This window comes from Oryx dammah, unplaced genomic scaffold (genome assembly GCF_014754425.2).
Source record: "Oryx dammah isolate SB20612 unplaced genomic scaffold, SCBI_Odam_1.1 HiC_scaffold_29, whole genome shotgun sequence".
Lineage (NCBI taxonomy): Eukaryota > Metazoa > Chordata > Mammalia > Artiodactyla > Bovidae > Oryx > Oryx dammah.
Window position 1 is genome coordinate 60,733,669 of NW_024070213.1, and position 12,380 is coordinate 60,746,048.

The following is a 12,380-nucleotide window of genomic DNA, read 5'->3' on the forward strand; positions in this document are numbered from 1 at the left end:
GGAGTTACCCTCTTTCCTTTTTAAGGTCATTGTGAGTACCTGAGAGGGGCTGATGCAACAGGCCTGCCAGCCATCCTTTCCTGTAATGGTTGAAGGAAAAGGAAGCCCTGAAAGGAGAGGCCGAAGAGGGAGAAAGGTTGCAGCTGACCCGCTGTCTAGGGCAGAGTGACTGCTTAAATTCTTAGCAGCACCGCGCAGCGCTGGGCAGTTGTTGCCATTTTACAGAGTCTGCCCCCTGGAGGTGCTCTCTCACCTCTTCTTTCTGGAGAAAACCCCTCTGACTTTGAAGTGACTTCAGACTTCCTGTGAGACTGGAACTTCTGGGGTGACCCCGTGCGCTGTACATCTGGCTCTTGGTGTAGCCCCCCCACTTCCCTTCTCTCTTCTTCTAGCGTGCCCTCCATCAGGAAGTGTACAGACATTCCTGCTACTAAGAGGAGTCTGCTGTGGCCGGAAGAGGGGGGAGGGAGATTACTCAAAACAATCCAACCCTGGAAGCGAAGGCAGTCCAGGAGAATCCAGCCTCTGGGACAAGCTGCCGGCTGGGAGAGAGGAGTACTGCCCTGCCTGGTTCTTAAAGCGACAGCCCAAACTTCGTCCGTGACTTGTCTTATAGGCTCGTACAGTGCTAGAAATAGTAGATCTGTGTGGTTTTAGGCCTAGACCCAATATATAATGCAGAACCCATGGTAGTGGGACTAGGTGTTAAAATAGTTGCTAAGATTCTCTTTGTTCAGTCATCCCTTCCTCCACTCTCTTTTCTGAAATGTCATTTTGCGAATAATGGCTGAGGTTGGGAGAGGGTTAAGAGATATGAAATTCATTTTTTCACTTTTATTTCCATAGCAACAAGAGCAGGACCCCACGAATTTATACATCTCAAACCTCCCACTGTCAATGGATGAGCAAGAACTGGAGGGGATGCTGAAGCCCTTTGGCCAGGTTATCTCCACTAGAATCCTTCGAGACACCAGTGGGACCAGCAGAGGGGTTGGCTTTGCCAGGTGAGGGATGCCAAGAGTGGCAAATGATGATGTTAATAAAAAATGTCACATAGAAGGTCATCAGAAAGTCTGTGTCCTGCTACCCCCAGGACCAAAATACTGGCCAAAAGTTCTTGACAGTAAATCAAAAGTTCATTTAATTATAGGTCACAATACTCAAAAAAACTGTTTGCTCTCAAATCTTTATGCTTTCACCACTATTTTCTGTTACTCTAGCCTTTGTTCCTTTGATCGAGAACTAAGCAGAATAAAAGATTATAATTCTGTATCCTGTTTTAGTTTCCTGAGTATTTCTCACCCTATTACCTCATGTGGGCTTTCCTAGTGACTCATGGTAAAGAATCTGCCTGCAATGCAGGAGACCCAGGTTCAATCCCTGGGTTGAGACGATCCCCTGGAGAAGGGAATGGCAACCCATTCCAGTTTTCTTGCTTGGAGAATTCCATGGACAGAAGAGCCTGTCAGACTACAGTCTATGGAGTTGCAAAGAGACACGACTGAGCGAACCTCTGTCTGTCTTATCTCATTTACTGTATGAAATAAATATTTTTTAATTAAAAAAATAAATTTTATTGATAGTAAATGCAATGAAATTCAATTTTAACTATACAGTTTGAGTTTTTACTTATGTAGTTTTTTTAATTTTTAAAAAATTGGAGTATAGTTCCTTATAATGTTGTTGAAATAAATATTAATTCTCTATTTTATGGAAAAGAAAACCAAAGTTCTCAACATGAAGTGATTTGCCCAAGGTCTCAGGAGTGGGTGGTAGAGGAGAGCCCTTGCCCTTGTGGCTTCAAGATAGGCAGGATTAGATGGAAGATCTGGTCTACCTTTCCAGATCTGTTGAGAGCCTTAAATTCTCCATCCAGCTCTATCACTAACTGCCCATGTGGTATCAGACCTTTATGAGCCTTGGTTACCCGGTGAAGCAGAGGTTTAGATGGGTGATTTTCTTTTTTAAAAAAAAATTAATTTGTTTTAATTGGAGGATAGTTACAGTGTTGTGATGGTTTTTGCCGTACATCAGCATGAATCAGCCATAGGTATACATGTGTCCCCCCATCCTGAGCCCCCCTCCCACCCCCGTCCCCACCCTGTCCCCCCAGGTTGTCCCAGAGCACCGGCTTTGGGTGCCCTGCTTCATGCATCTGACCAGCACTGGTCACCTAGTTTTCATACGGCAAGGCGTATGTTTCAGTGCCACTCTGAAGTCATCCCACCCTCCCACTGAGTCCAAAAGGCTTATCTGCCTCTGTGTCATCTCTGCTGCCCTGCAGGTAGGATCATCGGTACCATCTTTCTAAGTTGTTTCCTAGAGCTGTAGAATTTTCCAGGGCGCCTTCTTTGGAGCTTAGTGTCACTGGTGTTGTAGGGCTTCAGCTTTCCCTAGCCCACTTAGGAAATGGTTTTTATTTATTTCAAGATTTTGCTTGAAAGGAGATTCTGATGCCATTCTAAAAAGTTTGAAAAGACCTGGACTAAGTGATCTGAAAGTCCTTTTTTCTTTTTTAATATTTACTGTGGTCCAAGAACACTGCTTTAACTCTGCAGCGTTCAGACCTTGGGAACGTGGAATAAGACCTCTTCCCTAGCCTACTCAATCTCAATGGCGCCACCTGCTGGTGACCCCTTGTATAACTAAAGGGGAATTTCTAAAGCTTGTAATCAAACTTTTTTGTTCCCATACTCTCTTAAAGCAGAAGCTCCATTTCGTCCCAATAATTTTTTTTGCCCTAGACCAAAAGAAATACTTAACAGTTTAATTTATCAAGTAACTAAATGGTCTAAACATTCAAAAAAAATTTAATATTTTAACAACTTTGTAGTTATTTGAAAAATACATTGAAAGAGAAAATATTTTTATCTCATTCTTAAATAACTATACTTTCAGTGGATGTGGGCCTGTTAGACACTGCACATTTCTCAAACCTTGGAATCATACTGAACAAGAACACCCTCATTTCCTGTTATACGTTAGTTTTCTTATGGTACTTGCTTTTGTCATAGCAACTACTGAAAAACCAGATTGTAGAAATATTGAACTGTTCTAGAGTTAGTAGTCTTTACGATCAGTAGCCAATTAGTGTTGCTGTATTTTCTTCAGAAAGTTAAAGTATCCCTTGCTGTGCCTCTGTGAGCTCATCACAGTGACCCAGGGTGCCTCAAAGCCCAGTTTAGGAACTATGGCTTTGAAGTCTTGAAAAGCCATGAAATCTCTTGTATGTCTCTACATTAATAACTTCAAATTTTCTTCATACATTTAGATTCTTGCAAAGTATAATTTCCAGCAAATTATAAATATTATGTTAATAATATTTACATAATGTTAATAATAATTCAGACTATGCTAGTCTAAATAAAACTGTCATACTATTTTAAAATATATCCAAATGAAATCTAAATGTAGCAATTTAATACACAAAATCATTTCAGAAATACATGGGGCATTTCTTTGTTTTAAGTCATAACTCTTAAATAATTTTTACAGTATTCCTTTTTCTCTTGATCTTGTATTGCCATCTTATTTCCCTACAGAATTGTATTTTAGTTTAAAATATTTTTTAATTTTTTTGATCTTTTTTATTTTATTTTTTGTTTCGGGATGTTTTATTTTTATTTATTTTTATTTTACTTTACAATACTGTATTGGTTTTGCCATACATCAACATGAATCTGCCACGGATGTACACATGTTCCCAATCCTGAACCCCCCTCCCATCTTCCTCCCCATACCATCTCTCTGGGTCATCCTAGTGCACCAGCCCCAAGCATCTTGTATCTTGCATTGAACCTAGACTGGCGATTCGTTTCTTATATGATATTATACATGTTTCAATGCCATTCTCCCAAATCATCTCACCCTCTCCCTCTCCCACAGAGTTCAAAAGACTGTTCTATACATCTGTGTCTCTTTTGCTGTCTCACATACAGAGTTATAGTTACCATCTTTCTAAATTCCATGTATATGTGTTAGTATACTGTATTGGTGTTTTTCTTTCTGGCTTACTTCACTCTGTATAATCGGCTCCAGTTTCATCCACCTCATTAGAACTGATTCAAATGTATTCTTTTTAATGGCTGAGTAATACTCCATTGTGTATATGTACCACAGCTTTCTTATCCATTCATCAGCTGATGGACACCTAGGTTGCTTCCATGTCCTGGCTATTATATACAGTGCTGCGATGAACATTGGGGTACACGTGTCTCTTTCAATTCTGGTTTCCTCGGTGTGTATGCCCAGCAGTGGGATTGCTGGGTCATAAGGCAGTTCTGTTTCCATTTTTTTAAGGAATCTCCACACTGTTCTTCATGGTGGCTGTACTAGTTTGCATTCCCACCAACAGTGTAAGAGGGATCCCTTTTCTCCACACCCTCTCCAGCATTTATTGCTTGTAGACTTTTGGATCACAGCCATTCTGACTGGTGTGAAATGGCACCTCATTGTGGTTTTGATTTGCATTTCTCTGATAATGAGTGATGCTGAGCATCTTTTCATTTGTTTGTTAGCCATCTGTATGTCTTCTTTGGAGAAATGTCTGTTTAGTTCTTTGGCCCATTTTTTGTTTGGCTCGTTTATTTTTCTGGAATTGAACTGCAGGAATTGCTTGTATATTTTTGAGATTAGTTGTTTGTCAGTTGCTTCATTTGCTATTATTTTCTCCCATTCTGAAGGTTGTCTTTTCACGTTGCTTATAGTTTCCTTTGTTGTGCAGAAGCTTTTAATTTTAATTAGATCCCATTTGTTTATTTTTGCTTTTATTTCCAATATTCTGGGAGGTGGGTCATAGAGGATCCTGCTGTGATTTATGTCGGAGAGTGTTTTGCCTATGTTCTCCTCTAGGAGTTTTATAGTTTCTGGTCTTACATTTAGATCTTTAATCCACTTTGAGTTTATTTCTGTTTATGATGTTAGAAAGTGTTCTAGTTTCATTCTTTTACAAGTGGTTGACCAGTTTTCCCAGCACCACTTGTTAAAGAGATTGTCTTTAATCCATTGTATATTCTTGCCTTCTTTGTCGAAGATAAGGTGTCCATAGGTGTGTGGATTTATCTCTGGGCTTTCTGTTTTGTTCCATTGATCTATATTTCTGTCTTTGTGCCAGTACCATACTGTCTTGATGACTGTGGCTTTGTAATAGAGCCTGAAGTCAGGCAGGTTGATTCTTCCAGTTCCATTCTTCTTTCTCAAGGTAAATGCTTTGGCTATTTGAGGTTTTTTGTATTTCCATACAAATTGTGAAATTATTTGTTCTAGCTCTGTGAAAAATACCGCTGGAAGCTTGATAGGGATTGCATTGAATCTGTAGATTGCTTTGGGTAGTATCCTCATTTTCACTATATTGATTCTTCCAAGTTTAAAATATGTTTATAGTTGAAAGTCTTTGTATGGATCATTCTGCTATACTTCTCTGCAACAAAAATGTAAATTTTTTTATTGTGGCTCTGAATCATTATACATTAATCCATAAGGAAATTATCTTTATAAATAGTTAACAGTTGCCCCAAACAACATAAATATATTAAAATGTTGATATAAAATTGTTTTATATGAAATAAATTTTATTGGAAATGCTTCTTTTAGATTTTTATAATTAAATCATGTAGCCATCAGTGAATATTGTTTATTGCTATAACAAGACAAAATTTAATGTCAGTTTCTATTTGTGTTTTGTTTTCATGGTAAGGAACCTTCTTCACCTAAATAAGTAAATGGGAATGGAAAGAGTTTTGCTAAAATAGGAATTCTTTGAGTTCCTTCTGAATTATATGCCAAGAATCAGGGTGATCTGTCATCAAAATTGACTTTTTTTAATGTGTCAATTGACAGCTTGTTGAGTCCTTTAGCTTTGTGGGAAGGAAGAATTGGAAACATGTAACTTAAAAAAACACCTTGTAACTCAGTACTCTGTGCTCCCTGTTGAGCTTTGGGATGAGTCTGGAGTAAACTGAGCAGAGTAGTTGTGAAAGGGGCCTCAGCCTTGATCACTAGTGGTGATGAACTGCCTCAGACACATCCCTTTCAGGAAAGAGTTTATGAGGAAGTTGAATTCCTGAAAGTGATTCTTTTAAAGCCCTACATGCCTGTCACCCTTTTGAAAGACTCAAGAGCAGGAGTAACCCAACTAAACACTGTTTGCTCTAGAATGTTCAGCATGGTTTTCACTAGAAAGTTCCATCTAAGGTCTTTTTCTAGTATCTGCCAACATGGAGATTGTTCAGATTATTAGTGGTTATTGGCCTAGAAAATAGACTAACTTACTTTAAATGTGGAAAAGGTGGAAAATACTGTACCTTGTCTTATGTAGATCTTCATATAACTTATAGAACACATTAATACACCTTATCTCATTTGAGCGCTGTACAGTAAGGTAGATGGAGATTTGAAGCAGAAATGAGGAATGAGTCCGGAGGACTTTCGTGCATGTTCTAACTCACAGAGCCTGTGAGTGGTGAACAGGCACCACGAATTCCTTACTCATTTTCTCTTTCCCCAACAAGACACTTTAGCTGTGTAGCTTCTAACATTGTTCTGTCACCATAAACCCTGTCTTAATACTCTTTCTTCTTACAGACTCATGAAATCTTTTTTCCCCATTTAAAAAATAATTGAAGTATAGTTGGATTACAATGTGGTGTTAGTTTCAGGTGTGCAGCAAAGTGGTTTATGTGTTTTTCATATATATGTTTGCATATACACGTGTGTCTTTTTCATATTCCTTTCCATTATGGTTTATTACTTCCCTGGTGACTCAGATGGTAAAGCGTCTGTCTACAGTGTGGGAGACCCGGGTTTGATCGCTAGGTTGGGAAGATCCCCTGGAGAAGGAAATGGCAATCCACTTCAGTACTATTGCCTGGAAAATCCCGTGGACAGAGGAGCCTGGTAGGCTACAGTCCAGGGGTCACAAAGAGTCGGAAGACTTCACTTTCACTTTCACTTTCACTTTATTACAGGATACTGAGCATAGTTTCCTGTGTTCTACAGTACGACACTGTTTATCTGTTTTACATATAGTAATTTGTATCTGCTTACCTCACACTCCTAATAAGCCTCTCTCCCCCAACTCATGAAATCTTAAGGAAGTTATTGGTAGCTAATTAGACCTTTATAAGTATAGCTAGAGCAAAAAAATAAATATTGGCAAATTCTTAGCTTGTACAGTTTTATCACAGTGAAGGAACAGGGAAATTCCGGTGGTGCAGTGGTTAGGACTCAGCCCTTTCATTGTTGTGACTTGGGTTCAATCCCTGGTCAGTTTGAAAAGTAAGATTATGCAAACAGAGCCAAAAAAAACCTAGGAAAGTTTCCATTAGGAATTTTGTAATAAAAAATAATGGTAACAGCCACTGTTTATTGTATCCTTATTTAGGAACCCAGACACAATACTGAATACTAGACCCATCCATCAGTGTCTTCTTTGGAATATTCATGGCTTGCAGACCCCCATTATTCCTTTCAGGATTCCCTAGAGGAACCAGTTGAGAAAACCTTCATCAGAAGCTGGGGTTTCTTCTCTAAGATGCCTTGAATTTGTGTGGAGGAAGCTCTGTTTCTGTAGTTGACAATTTTTGGAGCATTTGTGGGGCTGGGAACTTAACAGCTTTCTCTTTAAATGTAGGGAGGGTATAGATCCTGGAGAAGCTAGACCCTAACTCCTCTTGTGCTCCTTAGGATGGAGTCCACAGAGAAGTGTGAAGCCATCATCACCCACTTTAATGGAAAATATATTAAGACACCCCCTGGAGTACCAGGTGAGGCATCTGGGAATCAGGCGGAGAGGCCACAGGTTATGACTTCTGTGAAGATTCTGGAGGCTTTTTGCATGAGTGAATGGGCTAAGTGAGGTGGGACTCAGCTGCCTGTCTGCTTTCTCTCTCGGCAGCCCCATCTGATCCCTTGCTTTGCAAATTTGCTGATGGGGGTCCAAAGAAACGACAGAACCAAGGAAAATTTGTGCAGAACGGACGGGGCTGGCCAAGAAATGGAGACATGGTAAGAGGCCCTCTCGGAGATAAGAGTACTAATGACATTAAAATGGAATGGATGGGACTTCCATGGCAGTTCAGTGGTTGGGACTCTGCTTCCACTGCAGGCAAGGCGGGTTCGATCCCTGGCCAGGGAACTAAGATCCTGCATGCCGAATGGGGATGCCAAGGAAAAAAAAAGAAGGAATGGAAATTTCCATGGCTTGATTCCTGGGGTAGGCTTGAGAGCTCCAGTATGTAAATGAGCAATGCTGGCTGCTTCACGCACTCCTCAGTGTGAATGGGATTGTGCACCCTGCACAAGCAGGAAAACCCTGGAACAGTTACTGTGGGGACTAGTCCAGACTTGGCTTTTAATCAGTTGAACCAAATGCTTCCCCAGCCTTGAAATTCTGGGCCTGCTCCTGTTCTCACCTAAGCGCTCACAGTGTGCGCGCTTTGTTCTTTCTTTCTAGGGTGGCATGGCTTTGACCTATGACCCCACCACAGCTCTTCAGAATGGGTAAGGGTGTCGTATGTAAACAGCCTGCCTGAAAATGCCACAGCCGTGTGTCCAGGCCCTCGCGTGGTTTGCCTTGATGTTCATGGCTGTATCTGTCAGTGGGGGCCCTTGCCTTGCAGTTTCCTGTGACTCCTTACTGATGTGGTCCCTTCCTACAGGTTTTACCCAGCTCCTTTCAACATCACCCCCAACAGGATGCTCGCTCAGTCTGCACTGTCCCCGTATCTCCCATCTCCTGTGACGTCGTATCAGGTACGTTCATGCCCAGAAAAGGGCTCAGATTTGCCCTGCCATCGTGTTTTAGGCTGGAAACAACTTGCTGTTTTTTCCGTTGTTTCCTTCACACAGATTATATGCAAACAGTTTTACATAAAAGTGTAACACATGATCCCCTTACATGCATACAGGCTGTTGTAGAAGCACCCTTTGTACTCTCTGTCCACCATTCCCACAAGCAAACCCATGTTAGTTTCCTGCTAGTTTCTACCTTTTTTTTTTTTTTGTCATTTTCATATACCTATAAATATATGGTTTTGGAAGTCATTGTTTATGTTATAAAAATTTGCCACATTAAATGCCTTTTTTACACTTTTCCCACATAAACCAGTGATTCTCCAAGCGTGGTCCCCGTACCTGCAGGATCAGCCCTACCTGGGGATTTTTAGAAACAAATTCTTGGACTCCACCCTAGATCCAGAGGAACTCTGGGGGATGAGTCCTCCCAGCCTGAGATTTAACAAGCCCTCCAGGTGGTTCTATGCAGCTCTGTTCTAATTATTTCTTTTTAAATAGTCACATTATAGTTCATGCCGCATAAATACCAGAATTCTTTCACTAGACCCCCATGAAGGGCATTCTTTGGATTTCAGTTTTTTCTGGTACAAATGATGCTCTGTAAACATGCTTTTGCCTGTGTCCTCACAGATGAGTGCTTTTGTTTCTGGGGGCTAGAGCCCAAGGGGTGAGGTGGTAAGGTTGAATGATACACAGACTTTTGGCTTTATAGATGTTACAGATTTCTTTCCACAAAAGCTGCCAGTTCATATTTCCACTGGCAACATATGAGAGTACCTATTTCCCTCCAGCCAGAGGTGGCATTGCTCTTATAAAGCTTTTCCTATCTTGGTAGGTGTAAAGTACAGTGTTGCTTTAATTTGCACTTCCCTGACTGAAGCTGAGTTTAAGCATTTTTTGGTCATATTTTGATTTGTTCTTTCCTGATTACTCTTCATATACTTGGCCCATTTTCCTATTTATTTGTTCTTTTCCCATCAGCTTATAAGAACCACCAATATTATTGGGACATCTCTGTTGGTCCAGTGGCTAAGACTTTGTGCTTCCAGTGCAGGGGGCCAAGGTTCTATCCCTGGGTGGGGAACGAGATCCCACTTGCTACAAGTAAAGTTCCTGCATGCTGCAGCATTCCACCACAAATAAGACCTGGCACAGCCAAGTTTAAAAAAAAACCTCCACAGTGCACGCTCATCCTGTGGGATATTCTGAATGCTGGAGGGATTTATTTCTAAGTTACCCACATATGCTTGTCAGACTCTCTCCTGCCTTGCTTCTGGGCAAGGAAGCAGGTTCAGCTATGGTTTTTTATCACATGCTTTTAAAAAAAACAACAAACTGTCAATATTATTGGAATTTCCCTGGTGTTCCTGTGGTTAAGACTCTGAGTTCCCAATGCAGGGGCACAGTTTCAGTCCCTGGGCAGGGAACTAAGATCCTGCATGCCTGGCCAAGAAAAAAAAAAACAGCTATTATAAGTGCTAGTCTTCTGAATGTTATCTTTGTTACAAGTTTTTTTCCAAAATTTTTTTTCCCCACTGACTTTGGTCCTCAAACTTCAGTTGTGCATCAGAATCAGTTGGGGAGCTTATTCAGTTCAGTCACTCAGTCATGTCCGACTCTTTGTGACCCCATAGACTGCAGCACGCCAGGCTTCCCTCTCCATCACCAACTCCCGGAACTTGCTCAAACTTCTGTCCATCGAGTTGTTGATGTCATTAAACCTAGGTCAGAGAGCTTATTAAACGTACTGGGCACCACACTTAGAATTTCTGATTCAGCAAGTCTAGGGTGAGAGGCAAGAATTTGTATTTCTAACAAGTTCCCAGGTATTGCTTCTGCTGCTGGTCCAGAGATCATACTTTGGGAATCAATAGTTTTTGCTATATACAAAAGTTTAACATTTGTATATAGTTAAATATGTCTGCTTTTTTCTTTTTACTCATAGCTTTCTAATTTCTTGTCCTAATTCAGAAGGTCTTCCCAGTCTGTATATTGTTCATGTGGTCCCCAAGATTTATTTCTTTGTTTTACATTTAAATGTATAGTTACCAGGAATTTATGTTTGTATATGACATAAGATAGGGGTCCTGTTGTATTCCCTTCAAAGTATTCACCAGTTGTCCTAGCACCAAATTATTAAATAATCCATCCTTTTCCCGGGCTTCCCTGGTGGCTCAGCCAGTAAAAAACCTGCCTGGAATGCCAGAGTCCTGGGTTTGATCCATGGGTTGGGAAGATCCCCTGGAGGATGGCATGGCAACCCACTCCAGTATTCTTGCCTGGAGAATCCCAGGGACAGAGGAGCCTGTTGGGCTGCCTTCTATGGGGTCACACAGAGTCGGACACGACTGAAGTGACTTAGCAGCAGCAGCAGCAGCAGTGATCATTATATCTGTTCCTATTTCAGTAATATGTTAATTTGATTACAGTGGCTTTCATAGTATGTTCTAATATTTAATAAGATAAAACCTTCTCCACTCTCTTTTTCATACTTTTCTTTGGGTTTTTTTGGGGGAGGGGGCATCTGTTATTCTGTATAAGTTTATGATCATTTTATCTAATTTTTAAAAATCTGAGGGAGGGCTTTAATTGAAATTACATTATCCCTATATATTTGTTTAAGAGAATTGACTACTTAAAAGGTACAGTCTTTTCACCTAAGATGTATTTCTTTTCATGTTCTCAAATCTTTGTTATGTCCTTCAGTAGGATTTTAATTTTGTTTATGTAGGTCTATATTTTTATTATCATCTTTAGGTGCTTATTGATACACCAAAGAGAGGTTATTGATTTATGTTCATCTATTTTGTATACAGCTCACAGCTCACTTAGCAAATTCTCTTATTACTATTAGTAATTTTTTAACTTAAAATCTCTTAGGTTTTCTAGGTATACAGTTATATCACTGATGCAAAATAATAGCTCTTTTTTCATTTCAATTTTATGCCAGTTGTATCCCAGTTGTATTTATTTGACTCCACTACCTAATAGGTTACCCTAATTGCAGTGTTTTTAATGTGGGTTAATGCTTGCAGCTAAGTTTTTGGTAAATAGCCTTAAGTAGTTTCTTTTTAGTCTCTGTTTTACTTTGTGATATTTTTTGAAATTTATTTTTTGGTTGTAACTCTCGGCTCTCAGAATCTTGGTTCCCCAACCAGGGGTTGAACCCAGGCCATGGCAGTGAAAGCTCTGAGCCATAGACATTGGACCCCCAGAGAATTCCCTACTTCCTGAATTTTTTTTTTAAGTAAATGGCTGTTGGATTTTATAAAATGTCTTTTCAGCATCTAATATTACACTGACTTTTTCCTTCAATTTTGACTTACATTTGTAGAGTTTCTGATTTTGAACAATCCCTACATTTGTGGAATAGACCTACTTGTTTATCAAGATGCATTTCTAGTTTCTCATTGCCTTTTTTCTTTTAAAATTGAGATATAAATTACAGACTAAAAAAGTCTGCTTTCTTAGAGTATGCTAGTCAGTGGTGTATATTTATAGGATTATGCAACCATCACTGTTATCTAATTCCAGAATGTTTTCATTACCTCGGAAAGAAACTCTGTGCCCATTAGCAGCCATTCCAC

The 12,380-nt window shown here is 40.0% G+C and overlaps 1 protein-coding gene across 9 annotated transcripts in view; it reads left to right on the forward strand.

Moving 5' to 3' along the window:
• RBMS2 (RNA binding motif single stranded interacting protein 2) overlaps window positions 1–12,380 on the forward strand; it is a 62,736-nt gene that overhangs the window by 41,360 nt on the left and 8,996 nt on the right. For all 9 annotated transcript variants that reach the window (XR_005719668.1, XR_005719669.1, XR_005719667.1 and 6 more), the window contains 5 exons: window positions 847–1,004; window positions 7,684–7,763; window positions 7,895–8,004; window positions 8,453–8,499; window positions 8,658–8,751. Coding sequence is in view for 5 of the 9 variants with exons in the window: in XM_040232975.1 (XP_040088909.1) it covers window positions 847–1,004; window positions 7,684–7,763; window positions 7,895–8,004; window positions 8,453–8,499; window positions 8,658–8,751 (489 nt within the window). In the remaining 4 variants the exon portion in view is untranslated. The remainder of the gene's footprint in view (window positions 1–846; window positions 1,005–7,683; window positions 7,764–7,894; window positions 8,005–8,452; window positions 8,500–8,657; window positions 8,752–12,380) is intronic.